This window comes from Paramacrobiotus metropolitanus, unplaced genomic scaffold (assembly GCF_019649055.1).
Source record: "Paramacrobiotus metropolitanus isolate TYO unplaced genomic scaffold, Prichtersi_v1.0 Parri_scaffold0000058, whole genome shotgun sequence".
Classification (NCBI taxonomy): Eukaryota; Metazoa; Tardigrada; class Eutardigrada; order Parachela; family Macrobiotidae; genus Paramacrobiotus; species Paramacrobiotus metropolitanus.
In genome coordinates this window covers 133,441-149,947 of record NW_026570278.1, presented here as the reverse complement: position 1 = coordinate 149,947, position 16,507 = coordinate 133,441, and the positions used below count along the sequence as shown (strand labels likewise).

Here is a 16,507-nt window from a genome sequence, read left to right as displayed (position 1 = left end):
TTCGAATACGGTAGTGCGGTGCGGTCAGCAAGGATTCCGGCAATGCACTATTGAGAAAAATGAATGACTGATGCTGGACGACGACAGCTAGATGCCTGACTTACCGCACAAACAATCAAAACGCAAAAGGATGGCATTGTCAAGCGCACAGGTGACCTTGGACAAGGCTGGGATACTGTCAATAGGAGGTTTTGCAATCAGGATTAATAAATCGAAGGTAGCAAAAAGTACAATTTGTAGCGCCTTTGCGCTTTGTTTATATATGTAATGTGGGTGCCTGTCTGTGCCTAAAGTCCTTCAGCCAAGACACTTGAAAAGCGACGACAAGAAGCCGACAAACAGCCGTGTGGCACTTTGTCTTCCTACTTTTCAGCGTTGCATCTGACAACGGCCGTAGAACAATTGCGTGGCTGGGGAAAACATAAGTGCTGCGGCACGATAAACAGTACTTGGATTTATAATCAAAATTATTCATCTTCTCTGGAAAAGTGTCGGATTCTTCAAGTGTTTGCTACCTTGAAACGTTCACACTTGAAATAATTTCGAACAAAACGCTTTCGAAAGGGTCGCTGTCAGCAAAAACCTGCCACTTACGGTTTTAACCCTCCAGCGGGCGGTACCCGAAGGAATGCGAGTTTCCTTTTGAAAATCGGGATTTCCCGATGAAAAAAATCAATTAAGAATGGGGATTTTTTGTAAGCTTGTGCCAACCATAGGTCAGCCGTGGTGACTAGGGTGTTTGCCAACGCCAATGCCCATGGACAGTCTACAGCATAAAAACGTTTAATTTTGTGATAATTAGACGAACGGGAATTACATAAAAGCAATGATTCCATTAAATAGTATAAAAAAGCACTTCCAAACAAGAGCATAGCAATGGTAAAGAAGTTGACCACTGGTCAGCAAAAAACTAAAAACTACCATATCCCGTTGCCATGTATTTTGACCACTATTTACAGACGGAATACAGAAAATAAACGATGCTAACGATTTTTATCTTCCATAACTTTCATCATGCTCTCATACGAGACTGCACGAAGCATTATGTTTTAAATTTAACATTGCATTTCTTGAATGTCTGGCACGCCTAGCCGCCTTTATACTGCCCGCATTGTGCGCGTTTGCATTTTTCCTTGGTATGGCCGCAAGTGCCACTGTCCAAAAAGGCGGCGCGGTGGTCCAGCTGCAATGGTCATTGGCGCAAAATGAGATATTAGCGGTCACTGGTCAGTTGTCACTAGCACCTTCTGGAACGCATTAGCGACCGGAAGAAACTAGCTAGGCTGCCGCAAAGGTCAAGATCCCCAATGTGCACGCGTACAGTGTGCAGTTACTGTAGTTTTCAACCGCCCGAGACTGATCGAACAAAACTCATGTTTCTGAAAGGCAGTGCTCTTGCCTAGTTTGCCCAAGCAATGCATCAATACGAGTATGTGGAAACTGTGCGAAGCGCGTGGTGGTGTGCCGCCTTTCACAGTGTTTTTGCAACGACGGTTGAATTACAATTAGGACTATCATGTTCGGTCCCTCTAAGCCGAAAAGTTTAGAGATGATTTTGTCTTTTCGCCGACCGCCCGGGATTTTGATACGCAAAAGCGTTTTTTGCCAGCTTCTGACCAACAAAACCGCGTGGCGCATGTTTTGCGTACGAAACGACAGCAACTTGATCTGCTTATGTGATAAAGAGAAACAGTCGAAATTGCACCCGCCCGTGTATTCGAGACCCTACATGGGCAATGGTGTTGGCACGCAACACAAATTTTTGACGGACTGTGGTCTTCTACAGTTCAACTTACGAGACCCGTATTAATCGATTTTGGATAGAGCGTTGTTAGTTGTCCTTTGTTGATTTATCTCTGGTTTAACTATTCATCCACTAATTAGTTAATTAGCAAGATCTACGAGAGCCTGAAAAGTCCGAAATTAGCCATTTTTGAGCAACGGTCATTTGTAAATAACTTGAGATATAAGTTTGAATTATGTTTTTACTGCTGCTTTAAAGTCTTTATTGCTAATTATGCTAATTGATATTCAATAACTGTTCCCAATCATTGGAAAAAAAATTCCGAACACCATGTTGCGTCCTGACGCCAATGCCCGTCAACGGGTTAAGGATGTTAGTCCGGCACTCAGGCCCGATCCACAGATCCGTGTATCTGTGTAAGTTACTTGTCCATAATAAAAAAAGACCGTGTGCGTGCGAAAAGCTGCAAAAAATTCTGTAAAGGTGCAAAAATAAACCGCGCTTAATGCTATGACATCATTCCGATGATGTCGGACGCTTATATAACCTAGTCTTGATGATTGCATAATTGTGTTTTGCTTGCCTAATCTTGTTGTGGTTTTGTGATTGTGTATTTTGCATTTTTGAATTTGCTTTGATGTGCTGCTAAAAAGGCGCGTTTGCAGAGCGCCTGAAGATTACTGCAAAATCAGTTGCGAAGAGTTTTGATTTAAAGTCGAACCTCTCTAGAGTTGTGTTTTTCCCCCAGTGCAACCTTAATTCAATGTTGCATTAATTAATTGAAATTACTTAACGCCCACCACGGATTTTACCTCTTGCGGAACTGTCTGTCCATTCCGAAGCTCATGTATACGCTGCGTTGCAGTCCGTGCTGGAAAGCGCCAGACCGGTTGGATGAGTTCGATAGCCACGTCAAGGATGCCCTAGAAGAAATCACTAATACCAAGTTGGACGGACTTGTATACACACAAGCAACGCTCCCTGTTGCCAAAGGAGGTTTGGGTATGCGTCGAGCGAAAGCATTGGCTCCTTCGGCCTTTTTGGCTTCCATGTATTCGACTCGTCAGCTAGCACTTCAGATCTTCAAAGGTAACAGCGAACAGTTGGTCAGCGCTGCGTGCGAGAATTGGAAGTTGGAGTCTGCGGGTGAAGAGTTGCCGTTGGATCTAGCACGCGTTCGCCAATGCGTATGGGATAACGCGGTAATACAAAAAGATGTTGACACCTTGTGGAATAATGTTGGTGATGACAAAAGAGCCGAAGCACGTCTGAGAGCAGTCAGCACGCAGGGGCCTGGCTTAACGCCCTTCCCGCGGAAGTATTCGGAAACTTCCTGGATGATCAAAATTTCCGCATTTCTGTTGGCCTATGGCTTGGCGCTAAGATCGTAGAACAGCATTCATGTGCGAGATGTGGTAAAGAGGTTGCAGAAAACGGATACCATGGGCTAGCCTGCAAGAAGTGCATCGGGAGAAGGGAACGCCATAACGGCATCAACGATATTAGATTGCGAGCGCTGTGTAATGCTGGCATTGAATCATATCCGGAGCCCATTGGTTTTTTGCGTGAAAACGGAAAGCGCCCGGATGGAGCCACGCGTTGGAAGTGGTACCGCGGACAGCCGTTAGTATGGGACGTTACTTGCAGAGACACGATGGCGGATTCATACATCGACGCGACCTCAAAGTGTGCTGGCGCTGCCGCCGAACTGGCTTGCCGGGAGAAGGTTGGAAAATACAAGTCGCTTACTGATCGCTGTAATTTTGTCGCTTTTGCATGTGAGACTTTTGGCACTTGGTGTGAGACCGGCATTGTTACGTTAAAGGAGATTGGTAAGAAGTTGTTTTTAAGGACGGGCGAGAGTCGCTCTACATGTTTTCTGTTTCAACGTTTAAGTTTGGAGATTATGCGTGGTAATGCTATGAGTGTATTGTGCACGGTCCCTTCTCATGTTAATTGGGACAAATTCTTCATTTGATCATATTTGTTGAGCGAAGCTCGCCTTGTACATATTGAGAAATAAAATAAAATTAATTGAACATTCTTGATATACTCTGTACTTATACAGGTTTTCAGATCTGATAGTGATATTCAAAGATGGTTAATAGTTGATTTTCCCTAGTTGTTTTACGCTTGTAATATTGGTATTCTCATTAATCCCCTCCAGTACTCGTACTGGTGGCTGTCATCCTATGCGTAAACAAAACGATGAAGTAGCCACTGCCAACAGATTGCGTTATCCGTAGACACACCAATTAACAAGAATGAATTCCCAATCGTCGTGCACGCATTACGTCTCACAATGCTGACGTATCTGCCATCCAACACTGAACACACAGCGTGACAGTATTGTAACAGTAGCCGATCTGGCTGCTGTTCTAGTGGGTTGGCGTGTTGACCGTACCACGATGTAGTGTGGGCTGTTGGGATGAAAGGTTGGCACGGCCGGCAACGATGCTGACCGGGACTGCTCTTACTGACGTAACACAATTACTGAACGTAACAACGGAAGTTCACGGCATGTTTAATGACAAGAACAATGCAACACAAGGAGCAAGGTTTAGACAAGGGTTTAACAAGCGGAACAAGCTGATCAAGCTAGTGCAAGCTGTAACAAGCGAAGGCAAGATTGAATTCTAGAAATTGTGAAGAAGAACAGCTAGCCGGTAAAATGGACAGAAATTCATAACGCAATGATGAATCATAACTGGGTGGTCTTATGGTTATGGTTGTCTTATGGTTGTTGTAACCTAAAAGTGAAGCATCGTGCCACAAAACTGACCATAGTTTAAAACGAGGCCATGCAGCAACTGGCCGAGCAACTAATTTCGGCGCGGCAACTGCGCGTCCTGCTCCCACTCTGCCTCATCGTCAATTTCTCAAGAACCGATCGACGGGGAGGGCGTAGTCCGTCGCTGCGACCCGGAAGCGGACCCACTGCTAGCCGGACTTGCGCTGTCCACCGTCCGTAGGATCCAGTCCAAGTAGTGACTGACCTTTGTAAAGACGTCCGCGGTGCCGGGATGGCATCTGTTAAAAACGGCAACAGTAGAATACGCCGCCGACAATTTAAAGGTGTAATGATGAATCACAAGCGACAGTACCCTTTGGTGCCGTAGCTGGACAAGCCGACCAAATAATCCCCATTAATCCGCCGCAATACCAACGGACCGCCGCCGTCACCCTGTTAGAAAACATTAGAAAACTAAAGAAAACAGAAGAAAACATGAGGTAACAAAACCGACTAAATGAAATCGGGTAATGATAGGCTATTGACAACAGCATACACTGCAAGGGCCGCCATCATCGTTCTCGGTGCAGATCTGGCTGGAGGGAATCGTTTGACTACCCAGCGCTCGACGGCACTTTTCGCGGTTCATTATCTTGAGTGGAATGGTGCGCAACGGCTCCACGACCTCTTCCTGCGTCCGGCTCCATACAACGGTCTGCAGCACTGCACCAATAGGCGGTTCCTGATTCAGAGGCGGTACTTTGACGCCGGCCACGTGATCGATGCCGGCGACACTTCTCGTCAAGCGCAGGATGGCGATGTCGTTGCGAATGCGAGTTTGTCGTAATCGGGATGCACCACCACCTGGTGTACGGCGATGATGTTGGAGCGCGGCACATTGGTACGCCGGGGTGGTACCCACGACGACGCTGAGGTCCCCCATTGGTGCGCTATTTCTCCTGTAAAAGGTGCACCACTGTTGTGTTCTCTCGGTCGCATACTTATTAACTGATTTTGCGACAATTACAGACATACATATATACAGCTGGTCGAGGGTCTAATTACTAATTCAACGTCATGGGTCACCAGGACAGCCCAACCACGATTGTGCCGGACGGCGGACACATCACGCTTTGGACCCTTAGTTGCCCATCCAGATCCTTATTTAGAAATTGTAGCTCACGTACTGTTTATCATGGACGCAGTGCGCGGTGGTGATGACGGACTGGAGATCCGGCAACAATGATCCACCGCATACATGCACACCATTGTGGCGTAGAACGACGAAAAACGGGAATCCATTACCCGCGGTAGCGGTAGCTTGGTCCTCTGCAAATGTATTCTTCGACGTTTTTCGCATTCCGGACATCTTCACTACACTTAGTATGGATTCGGGTACGGTTGTACGATGCTTCTCCTCTCCACATATTATTATAACTTTCTTCACATCGTTATTTTATGCATCAGCGGCATCCGTATACCGCCTTTCCTGACCATGCATGGATATATAAACTGTCACCGGATTTTTTTAACGAAAATAGGCGCGAAACGTTTACCGACGTTCAAAGTGCAAGACGGTCGGTCAACTACAGGGAAATCGATCGGCGACAAATTCAACTCACCAGTATGGCCGTTACTGACGTGCTCGATCCAGTCGGCGTAGTGGCTAACCTTAGTAAAGACGGTCGGCATGCCCCGCTGACATCTGTGCAAAATTATACGTTAACAGAAGTTCAATCAGATTTCCGCTGAACGGTTGAAACAATTCACGGTATGGTAACGGGGTACTATACACCTCACAGTACCGCAGCTTGTTTACTTTGGCTATAGCCAGTTTCCTGACCGCTTTCCGGGGACATACTATCTGTATAGTCCACGTCCTAATTGGTGCAAGCTTACTGTAGTGAATGTGGCTGTGCTTGCTGTACTACCGCGGCACACTGATTTTTAGTCTTAGTGGATGTATGTGAACCTACATGCTGAACCGAAGCATGCTCTGTCTCTGTAAGGCTGCGTATTAGAACCAGAAATTAGCTAATGGACTGTATTTATATTTTACTACCGATAAATAATTGATATAAGTGACTGATTGGTCATTAATTAATTTTTAGGAAAATCTTTAACCACAGTGCGCGACCGCGGATTACATAAATTAGGCAATTTACCCGGAAGCGCCATAGCTGATTAAGCCAACCAAATAATCCGCTCCGTTCCGCCGGTCAACCAATAGACCGCCACCGTCGCCCTATATAAGCCGAGACATCAGCAAAACGCCATCATGACAACAACGGCTTAACGCGGTCATACTGATAATTAAAGGGTACCTCGCACGTTGCGGATGTCGAGCTCGCGGCACAGATCTGACTTTTCGGAATCGTATTCAAACCGAGAGTTCGCCGACACTTTTCGCGATCCATCATCCGAAGCGTGGTTTGGAGCAACACTTTGGACGAAGATGCGAACGGTCTTTGCTCCGTGCGTCCCCAGCCGGCCGTCAGTAGCGGCGCATCGACGGGTGGTTCTACGCCAACAGAGGACAGTCTTACGCCGGCCACGTTATCAATGCCGGCGGCGCTGCCGGTTAAGCGTAGAACGGCGATATCGTTCCCGATGCGCAGTTTGTCGTAACTGGGATGCACCACGACCTGGTGTACGGCAAAAATGTGAGAGCGTAGGATGTGGGTGCGCTGACGAATTCCCACGGCGACGCTGAGGTGCTCCACAGGAACGCGATTCCCACTGTAAGCTTCACACTGGTAATTGTGCGTGCTGCCGTTATACAATGTAGGTTGACTGAGACGTCAGCCAGTCGGTCGTTGGTAAAAATTTTTAGAAAAGAATCAATAAAAAGGTACCGCGCATAAATCGGCAGTACTACCGAACCGAGAAGGGCTTGCAAAGAAACATATTGTTCTTCTCAACGTTTTGTGGCTGAAGCCTTCGAAATTTACGGACGTTTGGGAGGCGGAACTAAAAAGCTAGTGGAGGAGGTTGGAAACGGTATAGCGGCTTCCACTGGCCAAAAGCGGGCGAAAGAGTTTTTTAAGCAGCGAGTATCTATGCAAATACAATTGGGAAACGCGATTTGTGTAATGGGTACGCTCCCCTCTCAGTATAGCATAGAGGAAGTTTTTCTGTTATAAATGAACGCTCTGTTTTGGTATTAAGTGTGTACTTGTGTTACGATACTTATTAACGGTTATCTTTCAGCGTCCGATATTGTAGGTATTTTGCATTGAATTCTCTCCTGTTTCGGCCACTCATATTAAACATGTAAATTCCAAACCAAACGAATTTTTCAGAAATCGTAAGGTATTTCCTGTTTGTAATATCTTTAATTTCAGGTAACTGTAGTCAGTGGACAGTTTTGAAACATACGGTATACGCAAACTAGACAAAACAGCAAACCAATTACCAAAAAAGAGAAAATTAATAAGAGGTGTCAGCAGGCCCGCCACAAGGTTTTTGGAAGGGGGGGGGCGCTTGCGCGCCCTCCGGCGCAGTTTTGCCAAAAACGCGCCGGGGGGGGCGCACCATTTTTTGGCCGCCGCCGGGGGGCGCTCAATAAAAAAAAATTATTTTTAATTTATTTTTATTTTCGAACCGTATTTTGGCCCGACAAAAACCGTCGATCGCTACATGGTATTATCCTGTGTCTGGTTTTAAAATGTTTTTGAAGCTTTGTGAACACGCAGATTACTAAATTCGAACCAAAAATTTCAAATTTCATTAATTTCCGTATTAAAAAATTAAAAAAACGTACGGAACCAGGGCAGTAAAACCGGCGCCGGGGCGGCGGAGCCCTTCTCGGCCGTCAGGACGGCGCGCCGGGCCGGGGGGGTCAAAAACCCGGGAAAGGGGGGTGACCGCCGGTGCGCCCCCCCCCCCTTTCTGGCGGGCCTGGGTGTCAGCCGGTTTCGGGGTTCGGTTTATGAAAACTTTTGTTTAAAATAGTTTAAAATAGCTAGCAGAAATTTTATTTCTAAATAAATATTCGAAGTACTGTAACGCTGTACCGTGGGTGCAGATACGATACATGACAATGTACGTACCATGACTGCACGAGCCATAAGTATTATTATTGTAAAGTATAAGTGTACTGTATATTTGTATGTCCAAGTGAATTCCGCACTTTTTCGTACAGCATGCTAGGCAAGCGCTGTATGGACGGCTTTAGCGTTCAGTGGGTTCACTGTCTACAGGCTTACGAACTGGCTGAACAAGCAATTCGAAATAATTCATATTTAGTAGTATGTGCGGGTACGGCAAAACAATTCGAATCAGCAGCTAGACAATACGTAATACAGTTGGCATGTTTTGTAAACATAAATTGCAAAAATATATTTTGACTAGATTCAAGTCTATAAATCTTGATAGAGAGCCGTTTTGAAGCAGAAACGATTTTTCAGGAGTGAGCAACGCTCGGCCCTTTACTACTGGCAGCCTGACGCTGTTCAGCGCGTTCAGCGAACGCTGAACCCCATATACAGCTCTAGAGTATCACGCCATACGAAATGGTGTGTAATTTACTTGGCACCACAGTACCTATGATGTACATCGTGACAGCTATTCAAAGGCGGTTGCGATCTTACTGAGCATCATGGACGCAGTGAGCGGTGGTGATGACAGACCGGAGATCCGGCAGTAACGATCCACCACACACGTGCTGACCGTTGCGGCGTAAGCTGACCATAAACTGGAGCTCGTCTTCTGGGACAACTGTGCCGTCTGCATCTGAACATAAAGCTTTTTTTTTAGTTAAAACCATCATGCGCGACTAAAGATGGTATACTCGTATTCTGAATTTCTAATTCTGAATTTTGTGTTTCACCAAAGACCACTATTTCGCGATTTTCCTAATTGTCGAAACAATCCGCCAACAGACTTGTCAGACAATATATCGGAAACAAAAATAATCAGGTAACAAATAAAATAAACTGCGGAACGTTCAGCGAAAACTGTTAACGGTTCCCGCACCGATGTGCCTACTCCAGCTTACATGTATTGCGCCCCGCAACGGAAACTGCCGTAGTGAGCTCCGCTGAGTCGTCTCTGACGTCCTCGTCATTGAGGGCGGAATCCATGCGACGGGCAGCCGAGGACGCTGCGGCAGGATGCGGGCCGTCCACGGGGATGGATCTCGGCACTGGGTCGCCTAGAAGCGGTCCAATTCGTCAGAATATTAGTTGTACTCGCAGCATTCAACGAACGTGCACATAATAGCAACATACCGTTAATAACTGTTAGGCAGCAGCCGCTCACAACGATAAGCAGTACGAAGCGCATTTTCCCTTGGCGATCCGACAACCTTCTACAATACAGAGGTAGACTGGAAATTTTTCTATTGGAAAATGATTATTCAACACGTTAGAAATTATGCGTTTAATCGAAAGATCACGGTAGTCGCGTGTTACAGCCTTTTTACGAAGGCGACCGGCATCACTTCTTTGCATAGAAATGTTGGGCTCGGCTTCCCGTAGATTATTTTAAAGTCGTTAATACCAAACCAACAATGCAGCGCATAGCATGCGTGATTACCGAAGACTTAACGTTAATGCAGATTAAATCAGTTTTACGAAGAAAACTGGCACGGTTTTGTAAGGGCGGGACGCCCCGCCCTCCTGAGTAGCTATTCGCTGTTTCTGGGGATTTCCCCCCCGCACATTGCTGCGCTGTTTTGACGGACCTGCAGCACAGTTGCACTGGCTGCAGGATCCTTCCTCATTAGTCTGGTGTTGCTGCGCCACGGTGCGCATTAGATTCGGCATTAAAGCCTCATCCGGGTTCACCGCTGTTCGCTGTCGAGGATACGCGTGGCGCCCATACGGCCCCGCGTTATATGGTCGCAGATCATGGTTGCGAGCCAGGCCGTGCGCGCTGCCCGCGCGCACGGCTCCTCTGATTATTTGAGCCAGTTTAACCCCCATGTGTGGAGCTACAAATGCCCCCCATTCCCGCGGAACGTGATGGATTCCTCTCCCAACTGACGGAGATGGACGCCTCCCCGCGCCGGATGCCTCCCAAACTGGACGGAGATGCCGCGGAGCGAGAAACGCCTCCTGCGATGCCGTGGAGCGAGAATTGCCTCCTGCGATGCCGACGGCGAACGCGACCCGGACCAGCGGGAAACCAGAACGGATACACCGCCAACAGCAGCACCAACTCCGATCCCAACGGCACGGATCGACCACCAGCATCACGCCGAAGAATTCCCCCACCATAACACTACCCGAACTTCCTGGGACGGCGACCTCCCCCCGGACGGAGCAGTGGATTTCACCGCGGATTTGCGTGCTTTGTTTTTTTTGCAGGGGTCACGGGCCACATAGACCCCAACCCCTGCCCAAATTTCCCCAGAACGTGACCTTTCCCTTGCTGAAGAAACAACGGAATTTACCCGTTTCCGGGTTGGACCCTGGATCTGGCGCGACAGTGCGATGACCCAGACGGTTGACTCGGACCGAACCGGAGACGACCTGACCCGGAACCCAACCTGAGCCGAACCGGATTTGAGCCGACCAAACTGGAACCGAGCCGACCGGATTAACCGCCCGAACCGGACCGGCGGGGGGTGCGGATCCTCCGAATCCTGGGAGATTTCGCTCCGAGGACGTAGCGATGCTTGCAAAAGGGGTGTAAGGGCGGGACGCCCCGCCCTCCTGAGTAGCTATTCGCTGTTTCTGGGGATTTCCACCCCGCACATTGCTGCGCTGTTTTGACGGACCTGCAGCACAGTTGCACTGGCTGCAGGATCCTTCCTCATTAGTCTGGTGTTGCTGCGCCACGGTGCGCATTAGATTCGGCATTAAAGCCTCATCCGGGTTCACCGCTGTTCGCTGTCGAGGATACGCGTGGCGCCCATACGGCCCCGCGTTATAGTTTCCTTTGGTCACTGACGACCGACGCTCAACAACGGCGATTGTATCGAATCCAAAAAGCCCGCTTGATGCGATAAGAAATCACAACACGCAACGATTTGCTGATTGACGACAGTATGAATCAGTTCGCTTACTGCTCGCGGAGGAAACAAAAAAAAGAATGGGCCAGTCACTCCAAAGATCGAAAACTAGTTTCCAATAATCAACAAACAGTTTACAAAAGGAATGCAGCTAGTGGGCATCAATCGCCAACAATGGGTTCGAATGGATAAGCGCTTGCTTCCATAGTACGCTTTACCAGCAGATCTGCGTCATTTTGTCCTACACTGTACGATTCAGATTGCCTAAAAATTTTGTCTTACGGTTTTGAGTTTTCCCAAGTTAGAGTTTGTCGCAGTGTTTGAAACTGTCATAATTTAATCATATTTCTCGTAAAGGCCGCCATGGCGGCATGCTTGGCTTACGAAACTTGTGGTAGATATAAAATTCCTGTGAGAAAGTCTGATACAGTTGTAGTTAAAAGCCGACAAATAATTTTTTTTGAAATCCTGCTTCGTGGCGTAAATATGCATGTACATGTGCCTCGAAACTTTTTATTTCAATAAAAATGAGCAGACGGTCACGCTAAAGAAAATTCGACGCTCGGCGGATAAAGAATGTGCGAGCAACACGAAGACTATACGGTAATAACTAATAAGAGCGCAGCTTTTAGTCGCTTTTCACCAAGAAGTCCAGGGATATACTGTAATTTATGTAAAGCACAGTGATACACAGTAATTTATTTCATGGTGGTCCACACGTACAATCTTTCACGCGGAGGCTGCACTAGTTACTTGTAGTAGTTATTTAATCATAGCGCAAAAACTGTCTATACGGCGGCTAGTCAACAATCTTCCGCCTCTACTATTCGGCACTACGGATTGTAGAACAGTATCTCGCGCCACCGTAGTTAAAGCAGCGTCGCCCACCGCTGATAAAAGGAGGAAACAAGAAACTTCCGGAACACAGGAGCTCACCGCCGCGATCCCAACAGCGCAGTTCGCCGTCCGGCGTCGGGCAGACGAGGGTCGAGCCCACCGTCTCGCAGGTCCCGTCCGTTTTTTTTTTATCCACCGCTATCTTCACCCCCGCCGCGCCGTCCACCGCCAGAATGATCTCCGGGTCGTGGCGTATCACCATTTTCGTCCTCTACACCATCGGTACGGCCATCCATATCTCCCGGCAACCTTGGTGTGGCTCCTCGCCGCCACCCGGAAGCGGGCGTGCTGGAGCCGGGTGTTTCACTGTTGGCCACACGCTGGATCCAGTCCAGGTAATGGGTAACCTTGGTAAAGACGTTCGGTGTGCCCCGATGACACCTGCACATTAACCAGTAACCCCGCTATGGGCGAGAATTCAGAGACGAAGTACTGAAAATTGTTCGCTTCGCTGCTTGGATTTCGCTTAGCACAACGTAGTTTGTACTGGTACGTCGTTAAATTACAGTAGAAACAGTAAGAGTTTTTACCCTCGGACGCCGTAGCTGGTTATTCCCACCAGATAATCCACACCATAAAGTCGAAACATCAAAGGGCCTCCGCCATCTCCCTATGCGATGCAAAACTAACCGTAAGAAATTTAGCTTTTTGGACGTATATTTAATTATTTACACACTTTGACTTTTTTGTATTGAATCTTTTACACTCTACTACCGGCGTTTTCATCCCCAGAAACAATTTGTCTATCCGAAATGCGAAACACTACTTCGAAGTTTTTCGCATTCCGGACATTTTTACAATATGAATTCGCGCAGGAAAAACCGGAGACACTGTATTAAACATTAAATGCACCGAACGGGCCATTGGCACGCAGGAGCGAAGCTTTATATCGATTTGCTAACTGAAGACAGCGCCTACGAACGCGGATGTTACCGTGTCTCAGGTGTCCCCTACGCGATTCCATGCTGTGATAGTGCACAGAATGCGAAAAACATCTAAGTAGTGTTTTGCGTTTCACCCGCACGAAGGAAGGTGAGTGCTTCTACAATGGACTTCAAAAGGGTTTTACATTCGGTCCGCGACCGACAATTTATTAGTCAAGACCAAATGACCAATAAACTGTAAACATGCAACTGAGCACAGACTCATGCTGAATTCAAACACATGCACCGAACGGAAACCATCAACCGATATCTCAAACGAAAGAGAAAAATATGACAAGAATTTTGATACCAAGCAAGTTGTTTTCTATGGGATCTAAAAGAAAATCCAGGCACCTAAAGTTTCTCGTAGACAAAGCATGGAATTTGAATCCACGGTTTAGTTTCAGTTTTCACGATGAAATAGTATGCTTTGTCTACGAGAAACTTTAGGTGCCTCGATTTTCTTTTAGATCCCATAAAAAACAAATTGCTTGGTATCAAAATTCTTGTAATTTTTTTATCTTTCGTTTGAAATATCGGTAAATAGTTTTCGTTGGGAAATGTGCAAGTTACAAGTGATAATAGGGGCTTTGCGCTGCAACTTGTATGTCACATAAGTTAGCACCCATCTATATAAGTAAGACTTCCGGCCGTCGAAATTGGTTTATGCGTATGGCTTCGAACGAGCTGGTGTGCGGTACGCGTGTAGATGTGACCAGCTCGCTCATAAACATACAAGTAGCCGACCTGACTGCCAGTCAATCCCCAAAACTTGCAGCACGATTCTTTCGTTTGCCTCTCAACAGAACTTCCCAATCGATATATCGAAAGATAGAGAATTAATTTTCAAACTTTTTGGTATATAGCAAGTGAAAATCTATGGCAAATGAAGAAAGTTATGGCTGTTTTAGTTTCTCATAGACTTAGCATAGGATGCAAGCAACGCCTCCTCGCACGGGCCTATGCTTTGTTTACGAGAAACCAAAACAGCCATAACTTTCTTCATTTGCCATAGATTTCCACTTGCTATATACCAAAAAGTTTGAAAATTAGTTCTCTATCTTTTGATATATCGATTGGGAAGTTCTGTTGAGAAATAAACGAAAGACGAGCGTTTGAAATTTCGAGATCCACTGGCAGTTCGATCAGTTTCGTGTATGTATGCATGCTAGGGGGTGGAGTTACATACATACGCGTAAGGCTCTTACGAGTATGCATTTTTGGCACCGCCCTCACACAAGCACACATCTAATTTGCGCGGCAGCGAATCGCCGCATTGTGGGTTCGGCCATGGCGTAACTTGTATTGATGGGTCTTAGTTGTGTAGCATACAAGTAGCACCGCAAAGCCCGGAATATCAGCAGGCCGATGGCCAGCACGGAATTGGGCTGTTTGAGTACAGGTAACTTCCTGGTTGCGCGCGTTTCGTGGGTGGGTGGGTTTTGTAACACCTTTTTGAATTCCATTGTAGTGATGAAAACGCCGGTAGCAGAGTGTAAATTAAACAAGTGGGACTAACGGCGAAGAATTAATTTTGTTGGCAGTCGACTGCAGCGTACATTACAAACGCCGGATATCGCGCTCTGAGTGCAAATCTGACTGCTGAGAATCGTCGCCGAGCTACTCGATGCCCGGCTAAAATCCCGCTGGCATTTGACGCGGTCCATCATCGTCAGCTGTAATGTGGCCGTTCATCATAACATATTCTACGCTCATGAACTTGTCTGTCTGATCACTGTGCTACATTATGTGTCGTTCTCATATGCATATATAATGTGCTCTTGTATTCGCTACATTATCTATCGTTCTAACTACGATACATCCGCGTTAACATGTGTTCATAATAAAGCCTACGAAAAGCCCCGTTACATTTGGTGGCTCCAGGGGCTGTCTAAATTCGGTTTAGACATTTCGTTTTTTTTTACGCCGATTGACCTTTCACCAGCCCGATGAAGTGCTAGACCGATGTCCAAGCCCGCTCCACGCTCTGAGCCAGGATCCGAACGTCCAACCCGATCCAATACAACCTTACCGACCAAAACTCCACAACAATTGGAGGACGATCTGAAAGCTGCCCAGAAAAAGCTACCCGCAATTCTTCCGACACCAACCGAGTCAGCTGCAAAAATGACCGTAATGAATTACGATCTACTCTTCACAAAGCTGAACGCCGAGCTAAGTGACGCATATCCTATTTTACTCAACATTGTCAGAGAGCAATATGACCCTTTTACGAAATCTATGAACATTCTTATGACATGCCGAACTTTTGACGCCGCGAAAGACGCACTTAAGAATAAGTATATTCCGTTGAAATTTAACGAGGACGAGCTACAGCAGTTATTCAACCTAAGTAAAGATGCCGCCTATATCAGAATACTTGACAGCTCGAAGCAAATCCAGCCAGCTAACGGAAGTACACAGCCAAACAGCGGAAGTACGCCTGTCACTCAAACTCAGACGTCGACTTCAAGCCGCTCGCCATTCGTCCCACCTGCACCTCGGCAAACTGCAACTGTAACAATGAATATAAGTCCAAAAGATTTTCCACACTACGGAGGACAATACCACGAAGATGTACGTGACTTCCTCGCTCAACTTGAAAGTTTTACACGCGTATATAATTGGGATGACGCCACTGTGTTAACGAACCTGAATCTTTGCTTCGTTAATAACGCTCTAAAATGGTACGAAGGAAAACAGACGAAACATACGCGCTGGAGTAGGTTACGCACCGCACTACTTAAGACCTTCGGGCCAACCGATCTTGACTACGATTTGAAAAAGGAAGAATACCAGAATCTTGCGAAGTCCAATCCCATTTCTTTCGTAACAAAGGTATTGAAAATGTATGAAGTCCTTAACCCAACTGCCAGTGAACAGGAGAAAGCCAACGAACTGTTTCGTGAACTGCCAACGAGAATGAAGTCAAGTTTCATCTCTCAACGTCCAGTCACCGTCCAAGGTTTCCTGGAGAAGCTTATGACTGAGTTGAAAAAGCTTATGTTTAAGGAGAAAGCTGAGAAAGAAGCAGATGAGTCAGCTCGCACTAAAACGGTGTATACCGTTACACAGAACAACGAGTTTGCACAGCTTTCTAAGAAGGTCGAAGAACTTTGCCTAGCCATAAACAATCGCCGAGGCCGAGGGTACAGCAACGGACGAGGTCGTTACCCTAATCGTTTTAACGGCAATAGCCGTGTTAGAGGATGTTACAGATGTGGTGGTCAAGGTCATATCGCAGCTCGATGTTT

The 16,507-nt window shown here is 46.7% G+C and overlaps 2 protein-coding genes across 2 annotated transcripts; both read right to left on the bottom strand.

Annotated features, from left to right (window-relative positions):
- Window positions 1-4,623: 4,623 nt before the first annotated feature.
- LOC129593002 (phenoloxidase-activating factor 1-like) lies at window positions 4,624-5,418 on the bottom strand. Its single transcript, XM_055489181.1, has 3 exons — window positions 5,032-5,418; window positions 4,849-4,928; window positions 4,624-4,774 (listed from the first exon to the last, which is right to left on the bottom strand). The coding sequence occupies exons 1-3, from the start codon at window positions 5,416-5,418 to the stop codon at window positions 4,624-4,626; spliced, it is 618 nt and encodes a 205-aa protein (XP_055345156.1).
- Window positions 5,419-5,640: 222 nt separating this feature from the next.
- Window positions 5,641-9,559, bottom strand: LOC129593000 (chymotrypsin B-like). The gene is made up of 6 exons (XM_055489180.1): window positions 9,475-9,559; window positions 9,068-9,209; window positions 6,800-7,214; window positions 6,641-6,720; window positions 6,098-6,180; window positions 5,641-5,804 (listed from the first exon to the last, which is right to left on the bottom strand). Exons 1-6 carry the CDS (start codon window positions 9,557-9,559, stop codon window positions 5,641-5,643), a joined length of 969 nt encoding a protein of 322 aa, XP_055345155.1.
- Window positions 9,560-16,507: the final 6,948 nt, after the last annotated feature.